Source organism: Equus asinus, chromosome 20 (assembly GCF_041296235.1).
Source record: "Equus asinus isolate D_3611 breed Donkey chromosome 20, EquAss-T2T_v2, whole genome shotgun sequence".
NCBI lineage: Eukaryota > Metazoa > Chordata > Mammalia > Perissodactyla > Equidae > Equus > Equus asinus.
This window is the reverse complement of record NC_091809.1, coordinates 81,114,773-81,133,182: the sequence shown is the minus strand read 5'-3', so window position 1 is coordinate 81,133,182 and position 18,410 is coordinate 81,114,773. Positions and strand designations below refer to the sequence as shown.

The 18,410-nt window shown below is 37.0% G+C and overlaps 1 protein-coding gene across 8 annotated transcripts in view; it reads left to right on the top strand.

Annotated features, from left to right (window-relative positions):
• Positions 1-18,410, top strand: part of ACER3 (alkaline ceramidase 3) — a 158,946-nt gene that overhangs the window by 109,290 nt on the left and 31,246 nt on the right. For 7 of the 8 annotated variants that reach the window (XM_044752032.2, XM_014855811.3, XM_070490612.1 and 4 more), the window contains 2 exons: positions 741-776; positions 14,012-14,070. In XM_044752032.2, the coding sequence (XP_044607967.1) occupies positions 741-776; positions 14,012-14,070 (95 nt within the window). The remainder of the gene's footprint in view (positions 1-740; positions 777-14,011; positions 14,071-18,410) is intronic. The other variant, XM_044752031.2, reaches the window with a different exon arrangement.

The following is an 18,410-nucleotide window of genomic DNA, read 5'->3' as shown; positions in this document are numbered from 1 at the left end:
AAAGGTGTACTCCTATAGGGCAATAAATGCATGCTAAATCTTAAATAGGCATTGAGCTTAATCACCCACATGGCCGTGGAGCTGAAAACTAGGGTTTGTGTAACGGGGAATGCATCTAGGTGAGTGACTTGTGTGTCTAGGTGAGTGAGTGAGAGGTTTTTGGAAGCAGAGGAAAGCACAAGAAATTTGTTTTAAATGTTTTCACTTATTGAGCACCTATTATATGCTACACTTCCACATATTTTAGCTTATTATTCCTTACTGATATTATTCCTGTTGTCCAAATAGGGAAAAATACGTCTTTTGGTTAAGTGACTTGCTCAAGGCATGTAGCAAGTAAGTGGCAGTCTGACATTTAACTCCTGTCTCTACCTCTAAGCGCTCTAGAGCAGATCTGCTATAGGGATTGTCGGCATAACCTCTTCAGCCCTCTTGAGTATCTGCATCTTTGCCCCTCCTTGATACTGATGCGGAGGCCAGGAGACCAGAGTAATGCACAACAGCTTTGAAACATTTAGTTTACCATGGTAAACTAGCACTAGGGGATCCCCACCTGTGGGTACTAGCCCCTCTGTAGCATGCCAACTAACCTAATTGGTTAGATCTGGCTGGAGTCACATCTAAGCAGCAGGACTACAGAAGCAGGAAATTTACTTGGGATTTGCAGAATTGTTGGAATAGGTTTTCTTCCCTCTCCATAATGCACTTCATTCATATGTGTTTCTTTTAATATTTTGCAGGTTTACCTTAAGGTAAAGGAGCCTATATTTCAGCAGGTAATTTTTAGAAATTATTACACATTTGATTGTTTAGCAATACTTGCTGCCTTGTGTTTTCCTTTTCTAGTAAATTATACGCAGATACAGCTTCTGAAAATGAAATCGTAGATATCCTGAGAAAGTCCATTGTTTAAAACGGAGGTTGCAAATGCAAACGCCTAGAGGAGCCAGGTGTGGATAATAGGAGTATACCTGGGACAGCCAGTGCCCAGGCCCGGCTGGCTGTGGGGAGTCAGTAACGCAGATGCGGCATGGCTCTTAGAAGCAGGAAAAAACCGGAAGCGTTATGCACATACACATATAAAATCTTTTTTATGACAGTATTTTCTAGAAAAGATAGACTGAAAAATCCTTGAATATTTTCCCCTAATGTATATTTTAATGAGACTTTTGTGGGGGAGGTTATTTACATTGAGGGAAGCAAACATAGGAAACTTTGCTGTAGGAAATAATGATTTGAGTGCATCCCACAATGAAACGAGAGTGAAATAAAGTAGCAGACCCTAAATAAAGAGAGCTTTTGTTTATTGAGTGCTACCATGTGCCTGGCACTATGCTCATTACTACACCAGACTCTGATCTCCCCAGCAGTCCCACAAATTAGCAATTATTGTCCACATTTTAAGGGAGATGAGCTCAGAGATATTAATTTGCCCCAGGGTTACACAGTTAGATTTGTTTAAATCTTGTCTCCCTTTTTTCAACAAAGTAGCAAACAAAAATAAATAAATAAGCACACGTTTCCAGGAGTATTGGAGGCTTTGTAGTTTTAGAATATTTTGTGCTTATATAACAAGTAAATGTTCCTGTAACTTTTTAAGCTTAAACTAGACGATAATCATCTGACTGAGATCTGTTTTTTGAAATAAATTCCAAAACCACATTATTGTGCCTTCCTTTTCTACAGGCCAGCTGAAAGTAGATGTCACGGGAGAGGTCATTCTCACTTTCCTGTTGATCATAGCTTGAAATGGTGTCATTGTGTAATTACCCCTTTATTTAGAAAGATTTATTGACACAGTGTAAAAAATGAAGTAAGTTTATTTATATGAAGAATACTTCAGTTTTTATGAATTTCTTGTTTGCCTTTATAAGAAAGAGAAATCATAACCACCAAAAACCAAAATTTAGAAATTTGGGATTAATTTTTATAAGTTTATGACCATCAAGTTCCCATTTTCTATTTTAGACCTATTTTGACAGTATGTTTATGTAATAAAAGTAACCAATTATTCATATAACTTCCAATGCTGCAATTTCTATGTGTTTTTCCCGTCATAAATATTGTCTTGTCTGTATATGGTGGGGATGAGGTTTGCTGATAGGAGGGGAAGCAGGATGAAAGCTTACAGCTATGGTTTATATCCTAAGCCTAGAGATTACAAATCAGGATAGAGAAGTGCAGAAGGAGGGCAGTGCTCAGGTAAAGTGGATAAGCAACTGAGGGTAGAAGACATTCATTCATTCAACAGATGTCCACTGTGTACGTTCTCAGTACCAGATTCTGAGCTGGGAGTTGGAAGGAGAGAGGCAGCAGAGCAGAGACTTTAAAATCTGAAGTCAGGCAGACCTAGATTCAAATCTAGTCTCTCCACTTACTAGCAGGTTTGAGCTTTGGTTTCCTAATTATTCAACAAACACTTTTTAACGGCCTTCCAATATGCCAGATGCTGTCCTAGACACAGGAGATATACTCATGAATGAAATAACGAAGTCCCTGCTCTTAAAGAGCTCATCATACTGCGTCTCTGAAATTGGTATAGTAACCTCCTGAGGTTGTCTGAGGTGGAATGAGATAATGCGTGTAAAACCCTTAGCACATAGTAAACACTCTGAATGTTAGCTAATACCAAAGCAAATAAGACATGGCTGCTGGTCTCAAGGAGCTCACCGTCTGGTCAGGAAGATAGACTTGTAAAAAATATGTGTAGTTTATGTCTTGTAACGCATATGCAGAAGCAGTGCTAACATAGACGGGCACAATCTGCCTGCTTAGATGACTCAGGGTAGGATTACAAAATACATCTATTGCATACAGCTACATTATTACTTACTCTGGTATTGAAAAACAAGTTAGGGAAAGTGACCCACTATTGTGATCCAATGGTATTTCTCACTGCTTTATTTGAGCTTTATTCAAAGAGGCCTTTGCCTCAGATGTCTAACCTGGAATGTCCTGTGCTGATCTAAGTAGTTAGAATTGATACTTTCTGTTTATACTTAGGGCTTTTAAAAATCTATCCCTGATTATTTTCTGAGTATCATTCTTAAGAAAAAAGAACTGCTTTTTATGAGAATCTTCTATTTGTCAAAGTTTAGAGTATTGCTCTCATTCTTTCATATGACTGTTGGTATTCTTATGTACCAAAACTTAGAAAAATTGTTTAGGAATTTCTAAGTGGAAAAATTGTTTGGGAATTTGTGGGTAGATTTATAATAACTTTTAAGATCTTTAAAATTATGGAAAAGGAGAAGAAAGCAATGTTGTCTAACCTGAAGGACCTCTAACTTGAGAGTTTAGAATCTTGATTTCTTACCACTTTGATTTCCTGAGCTTTGGAATCTTGTTTTTTGCCACTTCACTATCCATGGGCAAATTTCATGCTGTGCCTGTTCTTACCTATAATACCCCATTCTCATCTGTAAAATGTTCAAAACTGGGAGAGGTATTATTTCACAAGGATAATGTAAAAATAATTAATATAAGATAATGCAAAGCACAAGGCAATAAACATAGTAACACAGTGTGATACTAAAAATACACATTAAGATGGAAGGTGACATGCATAAATTTCTACCTGTGATAATCACGAAAGCTTCTGAAAGGAGATATTTGAGTTGGGCCCAGATAAGTATGTAGTGATATACAGTTAGAAGAAAGAGTTAATAAACACTTTAAAAGTATCTGTCGCCAGCAGGATGATTGCTAATCAGATTAGCTTCCCTGAGGGAGAAAATACTGATAACAGTCCTACTTTACTGTATCAAATCCAAGGTGATGCAAACATCTCCAAAGGAAACCCAGTGCTGTTTGTTTAATTCAGTGCCCTTGCAAAGGACAACACTCAAATCACATCGCTGTCACACTCAATAGAGACACCAGTATATCTTAAGAAGGAAACAAAAAGAAAAGCATGCATGAGAAGAGATTAAAAGACCATTTAAGAACAATGGAATACTACTCAGCTGCAAAACAGAACAAAATCATTCCATTTGCAATAATATGGATGGACCTTGAGAGAATTATGTTAAGTGAAATAAGCCAGCAAGAGAAAGATAATCTGTGTATGACTCCACTCATATGAGGAATTTAAAACTATGGACCAAGAACAGTTTAGTGGATACCAGGGGAAAGGTGGGGTGGGGGGTGGGCACAAAGGGTGAAGTGGTGCACCTACAACATGACTGACAAACATTAATGTACAATTGAAATTTCACAAGATTGTAACCTATCAATAACTCAATAAAAAAAAAGAGAGACAAAAAAAACATTTAAGAAGTTAGTGAACTCTCTTTAAGTAGCTAACTGACAAATCAGTAATTGAATATCTCAGATGAGATCTCATCTAATGTCTCAAAGAGTCCTGTTGCTTAAAATCTTCCTGCCAAAGCAGATGTCGCCTCAAGATTGTTTCTAGACATGACTGTCATGTCATTGCCTTCCAGTTTGACCCTCAGAGTTTGCAAGAAGGAACACACTATGTACACAATTTGAAAAATGGGAACTTAAGCAGATATATTTAAATTTTATTCTTTTCTTCATTTGTGCCATTTTATTACAAATTGGAGATGTAAGAAAACTACTGTGTAAGCACACTTGGAAAGGAAGCAAAAGAAGCTAACATTTTTGAGTGTCTGCTCTGTGCTAAATATTGTATAATCTGTCGTGTAGTTTATATAGATTGACTTACCTGTTATCTTGCTAAAATATCAGCAAACCTGTGTAGAAATTCTCACCTTCGTTTTATAGGTGAGATAGATAACTGAGAGTCAGAAAGGTTAAGTAATTTGCCCAATATTTCTCACCTAGTTACTGCAGAGCTAGAAATTGAACCCAAGTGTTTTTATTCCAAAGCCCATATTCCTTCCATGAGATGATGATGCCCCTGCAGCAGAATCTGTACTTTGAAATCTAATTTATCAGAAAGATTCATTTTTAAAAAGAATGAAAAATACTATTTAGATTTTAGTGTGATGATGAAATTATTAGAAAAAATGTGAAGACTGAATATGTAAAACTTAGGTAGAGCTAAGCCAGAATTCAGTTATCAACTTTAAAAACTGCCCAGAGTCAAATATAAGTGAAGTGCTTTGGGAATAAAAGAGATTAAGTAATTTCTATAGAAGGATTTCAGCAAGACTTCACACAGGAGATGATGTTTGAGTAGGATTTATTTGACCATTGAAATTTTTTTGTTTATTTATTTTTTTTGCTGAAGAAGATTAGCCCTGAACTAACATCTGTGCCAGTCTTCCTCCACTTTATTTGTGGGTCAGGTGGTATACATCCGTGCCCATCATCCAAACGCATGAACCCGTGTCACTGAAGCAGAGCGCACCAAACTTAACCTCTATGCTACAGGGCCCAACCCCCGTAGAACTTGTTTTTATACATTATCTCTTAACATCTCCCAGCACAATAGTATTCTGGGGGATACTATTTGGGAAATCCTGTGCTAAAATACAAGCTCCTGCAGGACATAAGAGAGGAAGGAAGACTGGTCCAAATTGGGAAGCACTAGATGTCATGCTAAAGTTTGGATCTCATGCTTTGCCATTGACGGAGGCATGGCATTCTAAGATCTATGTCAGATGCTTCTGGCAGTCATGTGTAGGAGGGATTAGAAGGCTGTATAGTTAGGATTTTAAATCATTTCTAAGTGTCTACAAAAGCTTTTTTTTTTACCATTAGACCTCATTGCCTTATGAGACTTGTGAAGTTGTTTTATAGTTACAAAGTAATATCTACATTTAGCCTTTTAGCATTTAAACTATCATCTAATTATGTAGGAAACACCAACCTTTTAGTCTTATCATATAAGAGTAACTTATATTAACTCCCAAAATAAAATGCTTCCTTACATCCCTATTTTGACTATAATTATAGGAAGATGAAACCACAGTCACCTAGTTCAGTCTCTTTATTTTACAAGTGAGAGTCCAAGGCCAAGGTAAATGAAATGACTTGTTCAAGATTATATAGTGAGGCAGTAATCAGTTTGTAGAAAAATCTAGATCCCCCAACCCCAGCCCTTGGCTTTTTCTGTTAGAGGTTCTTTACCATGTTTGGGCAATTAATTATGATAATTATGATTGTCATTAATGTACTGAGTGAGTCAATTACAAACTCCAAATGCCTAAATCCCATTTCCTGTCACCACAGGTTCCCGCTTACTGGGGCTTTATCCACAAATCCCTACGTGATGTCCCACTCTGATGAATTGTTCTTTTTTCTTTCTTTAATTATTTTATTGAGGTCATATCAGGTTATAACATTATATAAATTTCAGGTGTACATTATTTTATGTCAGTTTCTGAATAGACTGCATTGTGTTCACCACCAGTACTCTAGTTTTATCCGTCACCATACAGATGCGCCCCTTACCCGTGTTGTCCGCCCGCCCCCGTCTGATGAACTGTTCTTGATCACAGGCGAGCTGAGTGCCTTTCTCCCAGAGTGAAAGACTTGAGCTCCCTCTGGAGATTCAAATGTGAAATTAATGATTATTCTAGTGGGTTAGTATGGAATTGTTTCTTTATTGTTTAAATATGTCTATTTTTAGACACTACCAAACTTACAGAAAAGTTGTAAGAACAGTACAAAGAACCTTTTTCCCCTGAACCACTTGAAAGTATGTTGTCAACATGTTGGAACATGATCACTTAAGATAGTGTCCACCAGACTTCTCCACTGTAAAATTATTGTTTATCCCCTCAAAATTAATAAGAACTTTGTAGTAGCTTTGAGATTTATGAAAATACTCTGTTAATTATTAAACTTTCAACTTATTTATTTTTATTTCTGTGGACTCATATATTCCTACTTTATTCAATGAATTACGATTTGTTACTCATTTATTTTGGTTTACAGATTGTCTGAGATCTGGTGTTTGTGTCCTTTTGACATGTTCCCATCATGCTTTGAGTATTCCTTACTCTTTGGCATGAGAAGATGTTCCAGGCTCATCTTGTTCTTCCCCTGCCCAGGCCTGGAGTCAGCCATATCTCCACGGAGCCCTAGATCCTTTTAGTGGAGAATGGAATTTAGAAACCAGATCCAGGTGCTAGATATTCGATTACATATGTGTCTCCTCTACTAGACTGAGCTCACTGAGGTCAGGAATAGTGTGTCTTTTCATCTTGGAATGATGGATGCCTAGTCCAGTGGCTATCACCCAGTCAATATTCAGTGAGCACTTGTTAGAAAATAAACTGGTCAGTTATGTGGAACTCCTCTCCGTGTTTTGGCTTAATCGGAGGAATAGACCGTAAGGAATGAGTTATGGAGAATGTTAACTCTGAAGAAATATTGAAAGTCAGTCTTCCTCATTATCATCAGAATAATTATTGTATATCTACAGTCTCCAAGGGCCCACACTACAGCCCTATCCCACTTACTTTGCCCTCTTTTACCTCTCAGTTTCATCTGTCTTCAAATCTTTCCACACAGGCATCTGACTGCCAACTCACAGAACAAAACATTTGTCTTTTTCTGCTTTTCTCAAAATACCTTACCTTTCTTTTTAACTGATAAATAAAAATATAATATGCTTTTTTCCTAGGCTATAGGTTCCTTGAAGATAAATACCAGGTCTCAGTTTATACACAGCATATTTCTAGGATGCTTTAGCAGAGAGAAAACACTAATATTTTCATAGTCTTTGGAGCTTGGAGACTGAAAAAATAATTAAATATGGAAAGCTATAAAAATTCCTCATAGGGCTGGCCTGGTGGCGCAGCGGTTAAGCGTGCCTGTTCCAGTTCGGCGGCCCAGGGTTTACTGGTTTGGATCCCAGGTGTGCACATGGCACCACTTGGCAAGCCATGCTGTGGTAGGCGTCCCACATAGAAAGTAGAGGAGGATGGGCACGGATGTTAGCTCAGGGCCAGTCTTCCTCAGCAAAAAGAGGAGGATTGGCAGATGTTAGCTCAGGGCTAATCTTCCTCAAAAGAAAAAAAAACCTTGTAAAAATATTTTTAGATGAAAATTGCAAGGAGCAGAAAAGTATGTATTCTATTTTCTTTTTTATTTTAAAAAATGACTAATATTAGACTATGCATAGGAAAAAAGTTGCGAGTGTCATGTTGCCACCTCTAGCTGCCAATCTTTTACACTTGGACATATTGCCAGCTGAACAAAATGAGTCTTCTATAAAAACAGAAGGAGAAAATGGATACTGAGTAGACCACTAGGAGGTTCTGCCACAGATTCCTAGGGGAGAATCAGAATATATGGGGTGGAGGTGCTTGTGGAGAAAAGAAAATTAATTTGCAAAAGCCCCGTTACGCTGCCAGGGTATAGGTTCTGTCTTATCCAGCATTTGCTATGTCTAATGTACTCCCTGACAATCCGTTCTGCTTGACTTCTGTATGCTGATGATTTGTGTATCTGTTTCTTTAGCTCACATTTTTCTTATAAGTTTAGACCCAGATAATCCAACTCCTGCCAAAGAGCTCTACTCGGATACCTCAGCAGCAACTCAAACTCTGATTATATCTAGAAATGAAGTTGCCATTTTCCTCCCCAATCTTTCTTCTCTTCATGTATTCTCTAACCCAGTAAACAATTTCACCATGCACCTAACTGCCCAAATCATAAACCAGGCCATCATTGACTTTCCCAACGTTTCCTAACTCCCATATTAAATTAATTGTCAGTCCCAGCCCTAAGTATCTCCCTAATCTGTCCATCTCTCTCCATTCCGCTGATACTGGCCTAGTTCAGGCCCCATCTCTCGCCTAGGTTACTGCAATAGCTTATCATTGGTCTGTTTTCCATCAGTCTTACCTCCCTCCAATTCATTCTCCACCCAGCAAGACAGGGACGTCTTTCTAATACGTGAATGATCATGTTGAGCTACTACTGGAACTGTCATTGAGTTCCATAGCTCTTAAGATAGCATCCAACTCCTTAACATGACTTGAAAAGCCAAACTTGACCTCTACTTACCTTTCTGGCTCCATTTTTCTCACTCTTTGCTCCAACAATGTATTCTAGACATGCTGACTTTCTTCTAGTCCCCAGAATATAAGCTATGCCAGTTACTCTCTTCCACTTTCTCTTAATAATGTTTCAGTTATTAATAATAATGCTTCTCCTACTAGTGCTTCAGTTATAAAATATCATATCCTCCATGAAAGTCTTTCTGATCTTCGTAAGTCTGGATTAGGTAGCCTTCCTACATGTTTACAAAGTACTCTGTCCAGTCCCTCTCACAGAGTTAAAATACTACATTTTAATTGCCTGGTTACTTATCTCTCCTCACTAGACTGTAATTGCTGTGAGGACAGGGAGCACGCCTTTACTGTTCACCGTTACAGCACTGTGGCTACACTTATGGATTTAAGCTGCCAATCAGACTCTCACAGGCTTTAATCTAATACTGTGTTTACTTAGCTTTATAGGAGGATACAAGTTGGAGGATACAGCAGGTACAACACTATCATCGGGAAATTCAGAGCTGTCCATGTACACAGCTTCTTTTGCCCTCTCATCCGCATAAGTTACATACAGCTGCAGGGATGAGAGCTAAGCGCAGTCGAGGTTGTTGTAACACATAGAAGCTACAGCCCCTGTTTCTGATCATTCTTTATAATAGGCATCTTTTAGACTGTTCTGCTTCGGATCCCAAGCCTCCAACCTAGATACAGTCCTTCACCACAACCACAGCAGACACAACATTCCCCATTTATCTTAACTGTTGTATTCAAGGCTGGGACACTGAGGTCATTTTCAACCAGGCCTGCATCAGCCCACTCCGGATCTTAACCCTTTACTCACAGCACTATATCCCCTCGGTGTAGTATAATACTCAATAAACGCTTGTTGAATTCCACTTAATAGAGACCGCAAGTAGTAGGCAAGAGTCATATCAAGGCCTCATAAGAGAGTCCACCTAAAACATCAAGATATAGAAATGTTGAAAGTAAACGTATGGGAAAATGTAAACCATGCTAACACTAAGCAAAAGAAATATGATATAGTTGTTTTAATATCAGACAAAATAGACTTTAAGGGGACAGCGTTTCTATTGATAAAGAGGGATTACTTCATAGTATTAGAAGTATTCAATTCATCAGAAAATTATGATAATCAAAATTTATATGTACCTCTAATGTATATAATGCCTCAAAATATATAAGGCAAAGATTGACAGAACTAGAAGAAAAAGAATACAAATCTATAATCTTAGGTGACTTTAATACATAGCTTTCAGTAATTGATAGAGGATATAGAAGATTTAAACAACATGATTAAAAAACTTGACCAATAGGGCAAATGTAAAATACCGCACCCAGCAATCGCAGGAACACGTTTTTCTGTAGCGCTCAGAGAACAGTTACGAAAATTGACCATGTGCTTGCTCACACAGCAAGTCTTAAATTTCAAAGTATTGGAATCAGAATATAATTTTTGACTATAATGACTTATGTTAGAATATAAGTAATATAATTCTAAATAACACATGGATCAAAGAAGTCATAGAAATTGGAGAATATTTTGAATCATAATGAAAAAAATACATGTTAAAACTTGTAGGATTCAGCAAAATTAGTACTTGAAGGGAAATATCTAGCCTTAAAATGTGTATAGCAGAAAAAAAATCTAAAAAAGGAAAGATTTAGCATATATGTCAAGAAGAGAGGGAAAGATAAAAAGAAAAATGAATACAATAGAAAACAAACATACTATAGGGAAAGTCAGCAAAGCCAAAAAGTGCTTCTTCAAAAGACAAGTAAAATTAACAAACCCTTGGTGAATTCAAGGGAGAAGAAGGCAAGCACAAATAATATCAGAAATGAGGAGATACCACATGAAGTCCTAGAGGCATTAAAAAGTTAATTGAATATTATGAACAACTTTATGCCAATACATTTAAATTTTTATTTTTTTTAATGGACAAATTCCTGGAAAACTTAATACAGCAACTTAATAAAAAATAGAAATCCTAGGGGCCGGCCCCATGACTGAGTGGTTAAGTTTGTGTGCTCTGCTTCCACAGCCCAGGGTTTTGCCAGTTCAGATCCTGGGCATGGACATGGCACTGCTCATCAGGCCGTGCTGAGGTGGCGTCCCACATAGCACAACCAGAGGCACTCACAACTAGAATATACAACTATGTACTGGGGGGCTTTGGGGAGAAAAAGGAAGAATAAAATCTTTAAAAAAATAAAAAAAAAAAACCACAATGAGATACCACTACACACCCAACAAAATGGCTAAAATCTAAAGGACTTTATAGGGGCCGGCCCCGTGGCTGAGTAGTTAAGTTCGTGCACTCTGCTTTGGCAGCCCAGGGTTTCGCTGGTTCGAATCCTGGGAGCAGACATGGCACCGCTTGTCAAGTCATGCTGAGGCAGCATCCCACATGCCACAACTAGAAGGACCCACAACTAAAAATACACAGCTATGTACCAGGGGGCTTTGGGAGAAAAAAAGGAAAAATAAAATCTTTTAAAAAAAGGACTTTATAGTACCAAGTGCTGGCTGGCAAGGATGTTAAGGAACCCTCATACACTGCTGGTGGGAGTGTTAATTGGTATAACCACTTTGGAATACAGTTTGTGTAAACTACTAAAGTTGAATTTATGTATACTGTGTGATCCAGCAGTTTGACTCCTAGGCATATGCCCAAAGAAATCCCTGAACATATACACCAAAAATATATATTAAAATGTTTATAGCAGGGTTATTATAAATAGCTAAAAATCAGACCCCAGTGTCCATCAGCAGTAGAATGAATGTGTAAAATACACATATTCAAATAATGGAATATTAGATAGCAGTGAAAACTAATACACCACACAGTTCATATAACAAGTTAAATGAGGCTCACAAACATAATACTGAGTAAAACAAGCTTGACACAAATAAATATATGCTATAGAGTTCTTTTTTTTTGTTTTTTTTGTGTTTTTTTTAAGGAAGATTAGCCCTGAGCTAACATCTGCTGCCAATCCTCCTCTTTTTGCTGAGGAATACTGGCCCTGAGCTAACATCTGTGCCCATCTTCCTCTACTTTCTATGTGGGACGCCTACCACAGCGTGGCTTGGCAAGCGGTGCCATGTCCGCACCCAGGATCTGAACTGGTGAACCCTGGGCTGCCGAAGCAGAATGTGTGCACTTAACCCCTGCACCACTGGGCCAGCCCTAGAGTTCCATTTATAATGAGGTTCAAAACAGGCAAAACTAAACTAATGTTAGAAGTCAGCATAGTGGTAAACCTTGGGGAAAGAGGTTATTTTTTGTGTGATAATCATCAAACTGTGTTTATCTTTCGAGCACTTTTCTGTGTGTGTGTTATAGTTCAATTTTTAAAGTTTTTTAAAGCTAAGAAAGGAACGAGTAAGTAAGAAAATGACAATCAAATGAAAAAATAGGTTTGAACAATAGAGGACATCAAATGGCCAGTAAACATAACATACAACGTTCAGCTTGTAATCAGGGAAATACATATTAAAAACCACATAGATTGACAAAACTTTAGAAGTCTGACTATAGCATGTGTTGGTGAGTATGTGGCACAAAAGAAACACTCATACACATTGATTGGAGTAAACATTGGTATAAACACTTTGGAAAATAGTTTGACTTTTTCAGTAATTTTGATAATGCACATAGCATCTCACCCAGCAGTTCCATTCCTAAGTACATAGCCTAGAGAAACCTGCGTGCATGTGCACTGAGAGGGGTAAGAATGTTCATAGCAGTGAAAACTGGAAATACCCAGAAAGTCCATCAACACAAGGGTGGGTAAATAAATCGTGGTATTTTTATCCAGTTAAATGGTATATAACATCAAAAATGAGTGAACTGTGTCTACATACATAACCTAACCGAATCTTAAGACAAGATAAAAACAAGTGTATGCAATATTCTATTGTAAATTAAAATTCAAAAAACAGTATTTTTTAGGAATGCATATTTAAGAGACCAGTTCAAGTTAGTAAATATGTAAAGAAAATCAAGAAAATATTTATTATGAAAGTCAGGAGAGTGGTTTCCTCTAAGGAGCAGGGGAGAGGGTGAACTGGGAAGAGATGCCTGCAGTGCTTCTGGGCTGTTAATGGGGATCCGTTTCTTGACTTGAACGGTACCTTCCCAGCTATTGGTTTTATAAATACTTGTTAAACTGTGCATTTCTATTCTATGCAAAATTTTTTGTATTTAATATTTCATACTTTAAAAGTTAAATTTTCCTACCAGGTTCAATTTTCCAGACAGTAGTACCTAACCAGTGCTCAATATAGAGAGAAAGAGGTTAGTTGATGGAGCCAAGTCTAGAAAGATGTGGGAGCATCTAGAATAAACACAGGGGAATCGGTTAACCTCAGTCAGGAAGAAATGGACACCTGTTTCTCTAGAGATTAGGAATGGGAGAAAGAATGCAGGGAGAGGGCCAGCCCCAGTGGCCTAGTGGTTAAGTTCAGTGTGCTCTGCTTTGGAAGCCCACGTTCAGTTTCCAGGCGCGGACCTACACCTCTCTGTTAGCAGCCATGCTGTGCTGGCAGCCCACATACTAAAAAATATAGACGGAGATTGGCACAGATGTTAGCTCAGGGCAAATCATCCTCAGCAAAAAGAAAAAAAATGCAGGGAGAGGATACATATGAATGTGGAAACATTTAGGAGGAGAGTTTAAAAGAGTTCAGATTTATGTTGTTACAAAATGGGAAGTAGAGTCATGTGCTGAAAGTGAAGCTAAAGACAAATGAAGGGTCTGGGGAGTATGAAGCCAAATTATACCATTTGTTCAGGTTTCAGCAGATATTTAAAATGTCATGTAACCATTCAGAATTAAAATTGATTATGGGACTTCTGATATTGGTTGTTTATAAGCAGGCTCTTAATTCTTCATAATTACACATTTAAAAAAATCCTGTTCTTTAAAATGTATGAAAGAGAATAAATATTTACATTTAATTGGGAGGGCAATTTTTGTAGGCAAAATGTACTTCCTTTGCCAAAGAATAATGATTTTACTAACTTCATTTTTCCTTTCTTATTCAGGTCATGTATGGAATGTTGGTCTTCACATTAGTACTGCGATCTGTTTATATTGTTACGTGGTAAGTAGTTTGGGTCACCAGCACTATAATTAGGGTATATTCGGGTGGTAAATCTATAGCCTAAATTGAAAAACCACGTAAAACCCAACTCCAGCAGGGATGTTGATAGAATACCATAACTCAACATTTATTACGGTGGATTACGAGAATATAAGTTGTTAATAGGCATTACAAGAAGACAGGAGTTTCAAAATTAAAGAAATTTGAGAAGAGTTGTGTATGATGGCCTCCTTTTGAATATTTATAATGTATGTTAATATATTAAAGGCCGTGAGAAATCCTACAAAAAAAAAATTGTTTTTATGTTTCTCAAACTACTTGACTAGGGAATGCTTTTTACAGAACACCTCTCAAGGAAGGCTGTTAATGTCACAAAGAATCAGTGTTCCAGAAAGATCACTTAGGAAATAGGCATAATCTTTATAGGGTTTATGAAGATTAAATAAGAAATGTTCATGTGAGTACCTTACATAGGGCCTGGCCATACAGCAGGTGCTCAGTAAATAAATAGCATGATTTATAGGTTTCTTCTTTTTTTTTTCTTTCTTAATGAAACTTTTTATTTTGAGGTGATTGTAAAAGCTTATTTGTAAAAAATAGTAGAGAGCAATCCCCTCTACCATTTACCAGTTTCCTCTAATGATAGCATCTTGTAAAACTATAGTACAGTATCACAACCAGGATTTGACACTGATGGAATCAAGATACAGAACAACTCCATCACCACAGGATCCCTGTGTTATCCTTTTATAGCCACACCCACTTCCCTCCCACCCTACCCCCACCCCCATCCTTAACCCCTGGCAAACACTAATCTGTTCTTCATTTCTATGATTTTTTTCATTTCATGAATGTTATGTAAATGGAGTTATACAGTATATACCACCTTTGGGATTATCCTTTTGCACTTAGCATAATTCACTAGAGGTCCATACAAGTCATTGAGTGTATCAGTAGTTTATTCCTTTCTATTGCTGAGTAGTATTCCATGGTATGGGTGTTCCACAGTTTAACTGTTCACCTGTTGAATGACATCTAGATTGTTTCCAGTTTTTTTTCTTAAGATTGGCACCTGAGCTAACAACTGTTGTCAATCTTCTTTTTGCTGCTTCTTCTTCCCCCAAAGCCTCCTAGTACATAGTTGTATGTCGTAGTTGTAGGTCCTTCTGGTTGTGCGATGTGGGACACCGCCTTAGCATGGCCTGACGAGCAGTGCCATGTCCGCACCCAGGATCTGAACTGGCAAAACCCTGGGCCACCGTAGTGGAGTGCATGAACTTAACCACTCTGCCACGGGGCTGGCCCCATAGATTGTTGGCAGTTTTTGACTATAATGAATAAAGCTGCTATGAACATTTCTTTACAGGTTTTTGTGTAAATATAAGCGTTCATTTCTCTGCAATAAATGAACAAAGTGGAATTGCTAGATTGTTTGATAGTTGTATGTTTAGTTTTTCTCAAAAGCGCCAAACTGTTTTCCAGAGTGGCTCTGCCATTTTATATTCCCACCAGCAGTCTGTGAGTGATCCAGTTTCTGCACATCCTTATCAACATTTGGTGTTGTCACTATTTTTTATTTTAGCCATTCTTATAGATGTTCTGGTACCTTATTGTGGTTTCAATTCTAATTTCCCTAATGTCTAATCATGTTGACATATTTTCCTTGCTTATTTGCCATCTATATATCCTCTTTGGTGAAATGTCGTTCACGTCTTTGCCCATTTTCTAATGGGGTCATTCTCTTCTTTTTCCAGTTGAGTTCTGAGAGTATATTCTAGGTACTAATCTTTTATCAAATATGTTGCTCACAAATATTTTCTCCCAGTCTCTATCTTGTGTTTTCACAGAGTCTTTCACACAGCAGAAGTTTTTAGTTTTGATGCAGTCCAATTTATCAATTTTCCTTCTATGGATCATGGTTTGGTGTCAAGGGTGAGGACTCTATGCTGGCCCTAGATTTTCTCCTGTGTTTTTTTCTAAAAGTTTTGTATAGTTTTACATTTTACATTTAAGTCCATGGTTTATTCTGAGTTAATTTTTGTACAAGGTGTGAGGCTTCAGTTGAGGTCCATTTTTTTACCTATGGGTGTTCACCTGCTCCAAGACCATTGGTTAAAAAGATGATCCTTTCTCCGTTGAATTGCTTTTGCACCTTTCTCAAAAATTACTGCATATATTTGTGTTGGTCTACTTCTGGGTTTTTTGTTCTGTTGCATTGACCTATGTGTCTATCCCTCCACCAGTGCCACAATCTCTTGATTACTATAGCTTTCGAATAACTCTTCAAATCATGGAAACTGAGTCCTCTCACTTCTTTCTCAAAATTGTTTTCGCTGTTTGGGTTTTGTTTTTTTTTTTCCTTTTTTGTCTTTCCATATAAATTTTAGAATAGCATTGTCTATATTTAAAATCTTGTTGGGATTTTCATAGGAATTACATTAACCCTGCATATCAATTTGTGAAGAATTGATGTCTTTACAACGTTGTCTTCCAATCTGTGAACTCAATGTCTCTCTCCCTTTATTTAAATTATCTTTGATTTCTTTCATCAGCATTTTGAAGTTTTCAGTTTTTGAGCAATTGTAAATGGTATTGTATTTTACATTTTGGTGTCCACATGTTCGTTGCTATCATATAGACATAAAATTGATTTTCTTTATGTTTATCTTGTTTTCTGCCACCTTGCTGAACTTAATAGTTGTATGAGACTTCTGTAGATTCCTCAAGGTTGACTGCAAATAGGGAGAGTTTGCATCATCCTTTCTAATGTGTGTGCTTTGGAGTTGCTTTTTTGCCTTGTTGCCCTGACTAGAACTTGCAGGGCTACGTTGAATAAGACTGGTGAGAGCACATAGCCTTGCTTTGTTCCCAGTCTTAGGGAAAAGTACTCAGTCCTTCACCGTTGAGTATAACATTAGCTGTATGGGTTTGTAGATGCTCTTTATCAGGTTGATCATCTCTTTACCTCATTTTCTGAGAATCTTTATCATGAATGGGTGTTGAATTTTGTCAGATGCTTTTTCCACATCAGTTGATTTGATATATGTTTTTTTCCTGTAGTCTGTTAGTATGGTGGATTGCATTGATTGATTTTCAAATACTGAACCAGCTTTTATTCTGAATGAACCCCACGTAGTCAGGGTGTAAAATTCTTTTTATGGATTGCTGAATGATACTTGTTAATGTTTTGTTAAGGATTTTTAAATCTATATTCATGAAGGTTATTGGTTTATTGTTTTATTTTTTGTGCTGTCTTTGATTTTGAGAGCAGGGTAATACTAGCTTCATAAAATGAATTGGGAAATGTTCCCTCTTGTTCTGTTTTCTGGCAGAAATTGTGTAGAATTGGTGTTAATTCTTTAAATGTTTGGTGGAATTTTCCAGTGAAATCACCTGGGCCTGTAGTTTTTTCAGGGGGAGAATTTTAAAATTACGAATTCAGTTTTCTCAGTAATTAACAAGGCTTTTCAGATAACCAATTTCCTATTGGGTGAGTTGTGGTAGTTTGTGTTTTTTGAGGCATTAGTCCATTCCATCTAAGTTGTCAAAATTTGTGTGTGTAGAGTTGTTTATAATATTTTCTAGTTTTCCTTTTGATGTCTGCAGGGTTTATAGCAACAGCCCATTTTATTCTTGATATTGAGGATATGTGAGTCCTCTCTCTCTCTGTCTCTCTCTCTCTCTCTTTTTTTTTTTTGGTCAGTCTTGCTAGAAATGTGTCAGTTTTATTGATCTTTTAAAAAACAGATTTTTTTTGTTTCATGGATTTTATCATTTATTTTTCAGTTTTCAGTTTCACTGATTTCTGCTCTTTATTTCCTTGCTTCTGCTTGTTTTGGGTTTATTTTGCTCTTTTTTTCCAATGTTCTTGAGGTAGAAGCTTAGATTATTGATTTGAGACTTTTCCTCTTTCCTAGTAAGCATTTAGTGTTATAAATGTCCCTGTCAGCACTAGTTTAGCTGTGTACCAAAAATGTTGATATTTTGTATTTTCATTTTCATTCAGTTCAGTGTATGTTTTTAAATTTCCCTTGAGACTTCCTTTTTACCCATGGATTGTTTAGAAGTATGTTGTTTAGTATTCAAGTCTTTGAATATTTTTTTGTTATCATTCTTAATTGATTTCTAGTTTGATTCCATTGTGGTGAAAGAACACATTCTGTATGACTTCATTTCTTTTAAATTAGCTGAGGTTTGTTTATGGGCCAAGATATGGTCTATCTTGATATATGTTCCATGTGTGCTTGAAAGGAATATATTCTGCTGATGTTAGGTGAAATGTTCTATGAATGTCTGTTAGATTGTGTTGTTTGATGGTTGTGTCAGGGGTCCCCAAGACC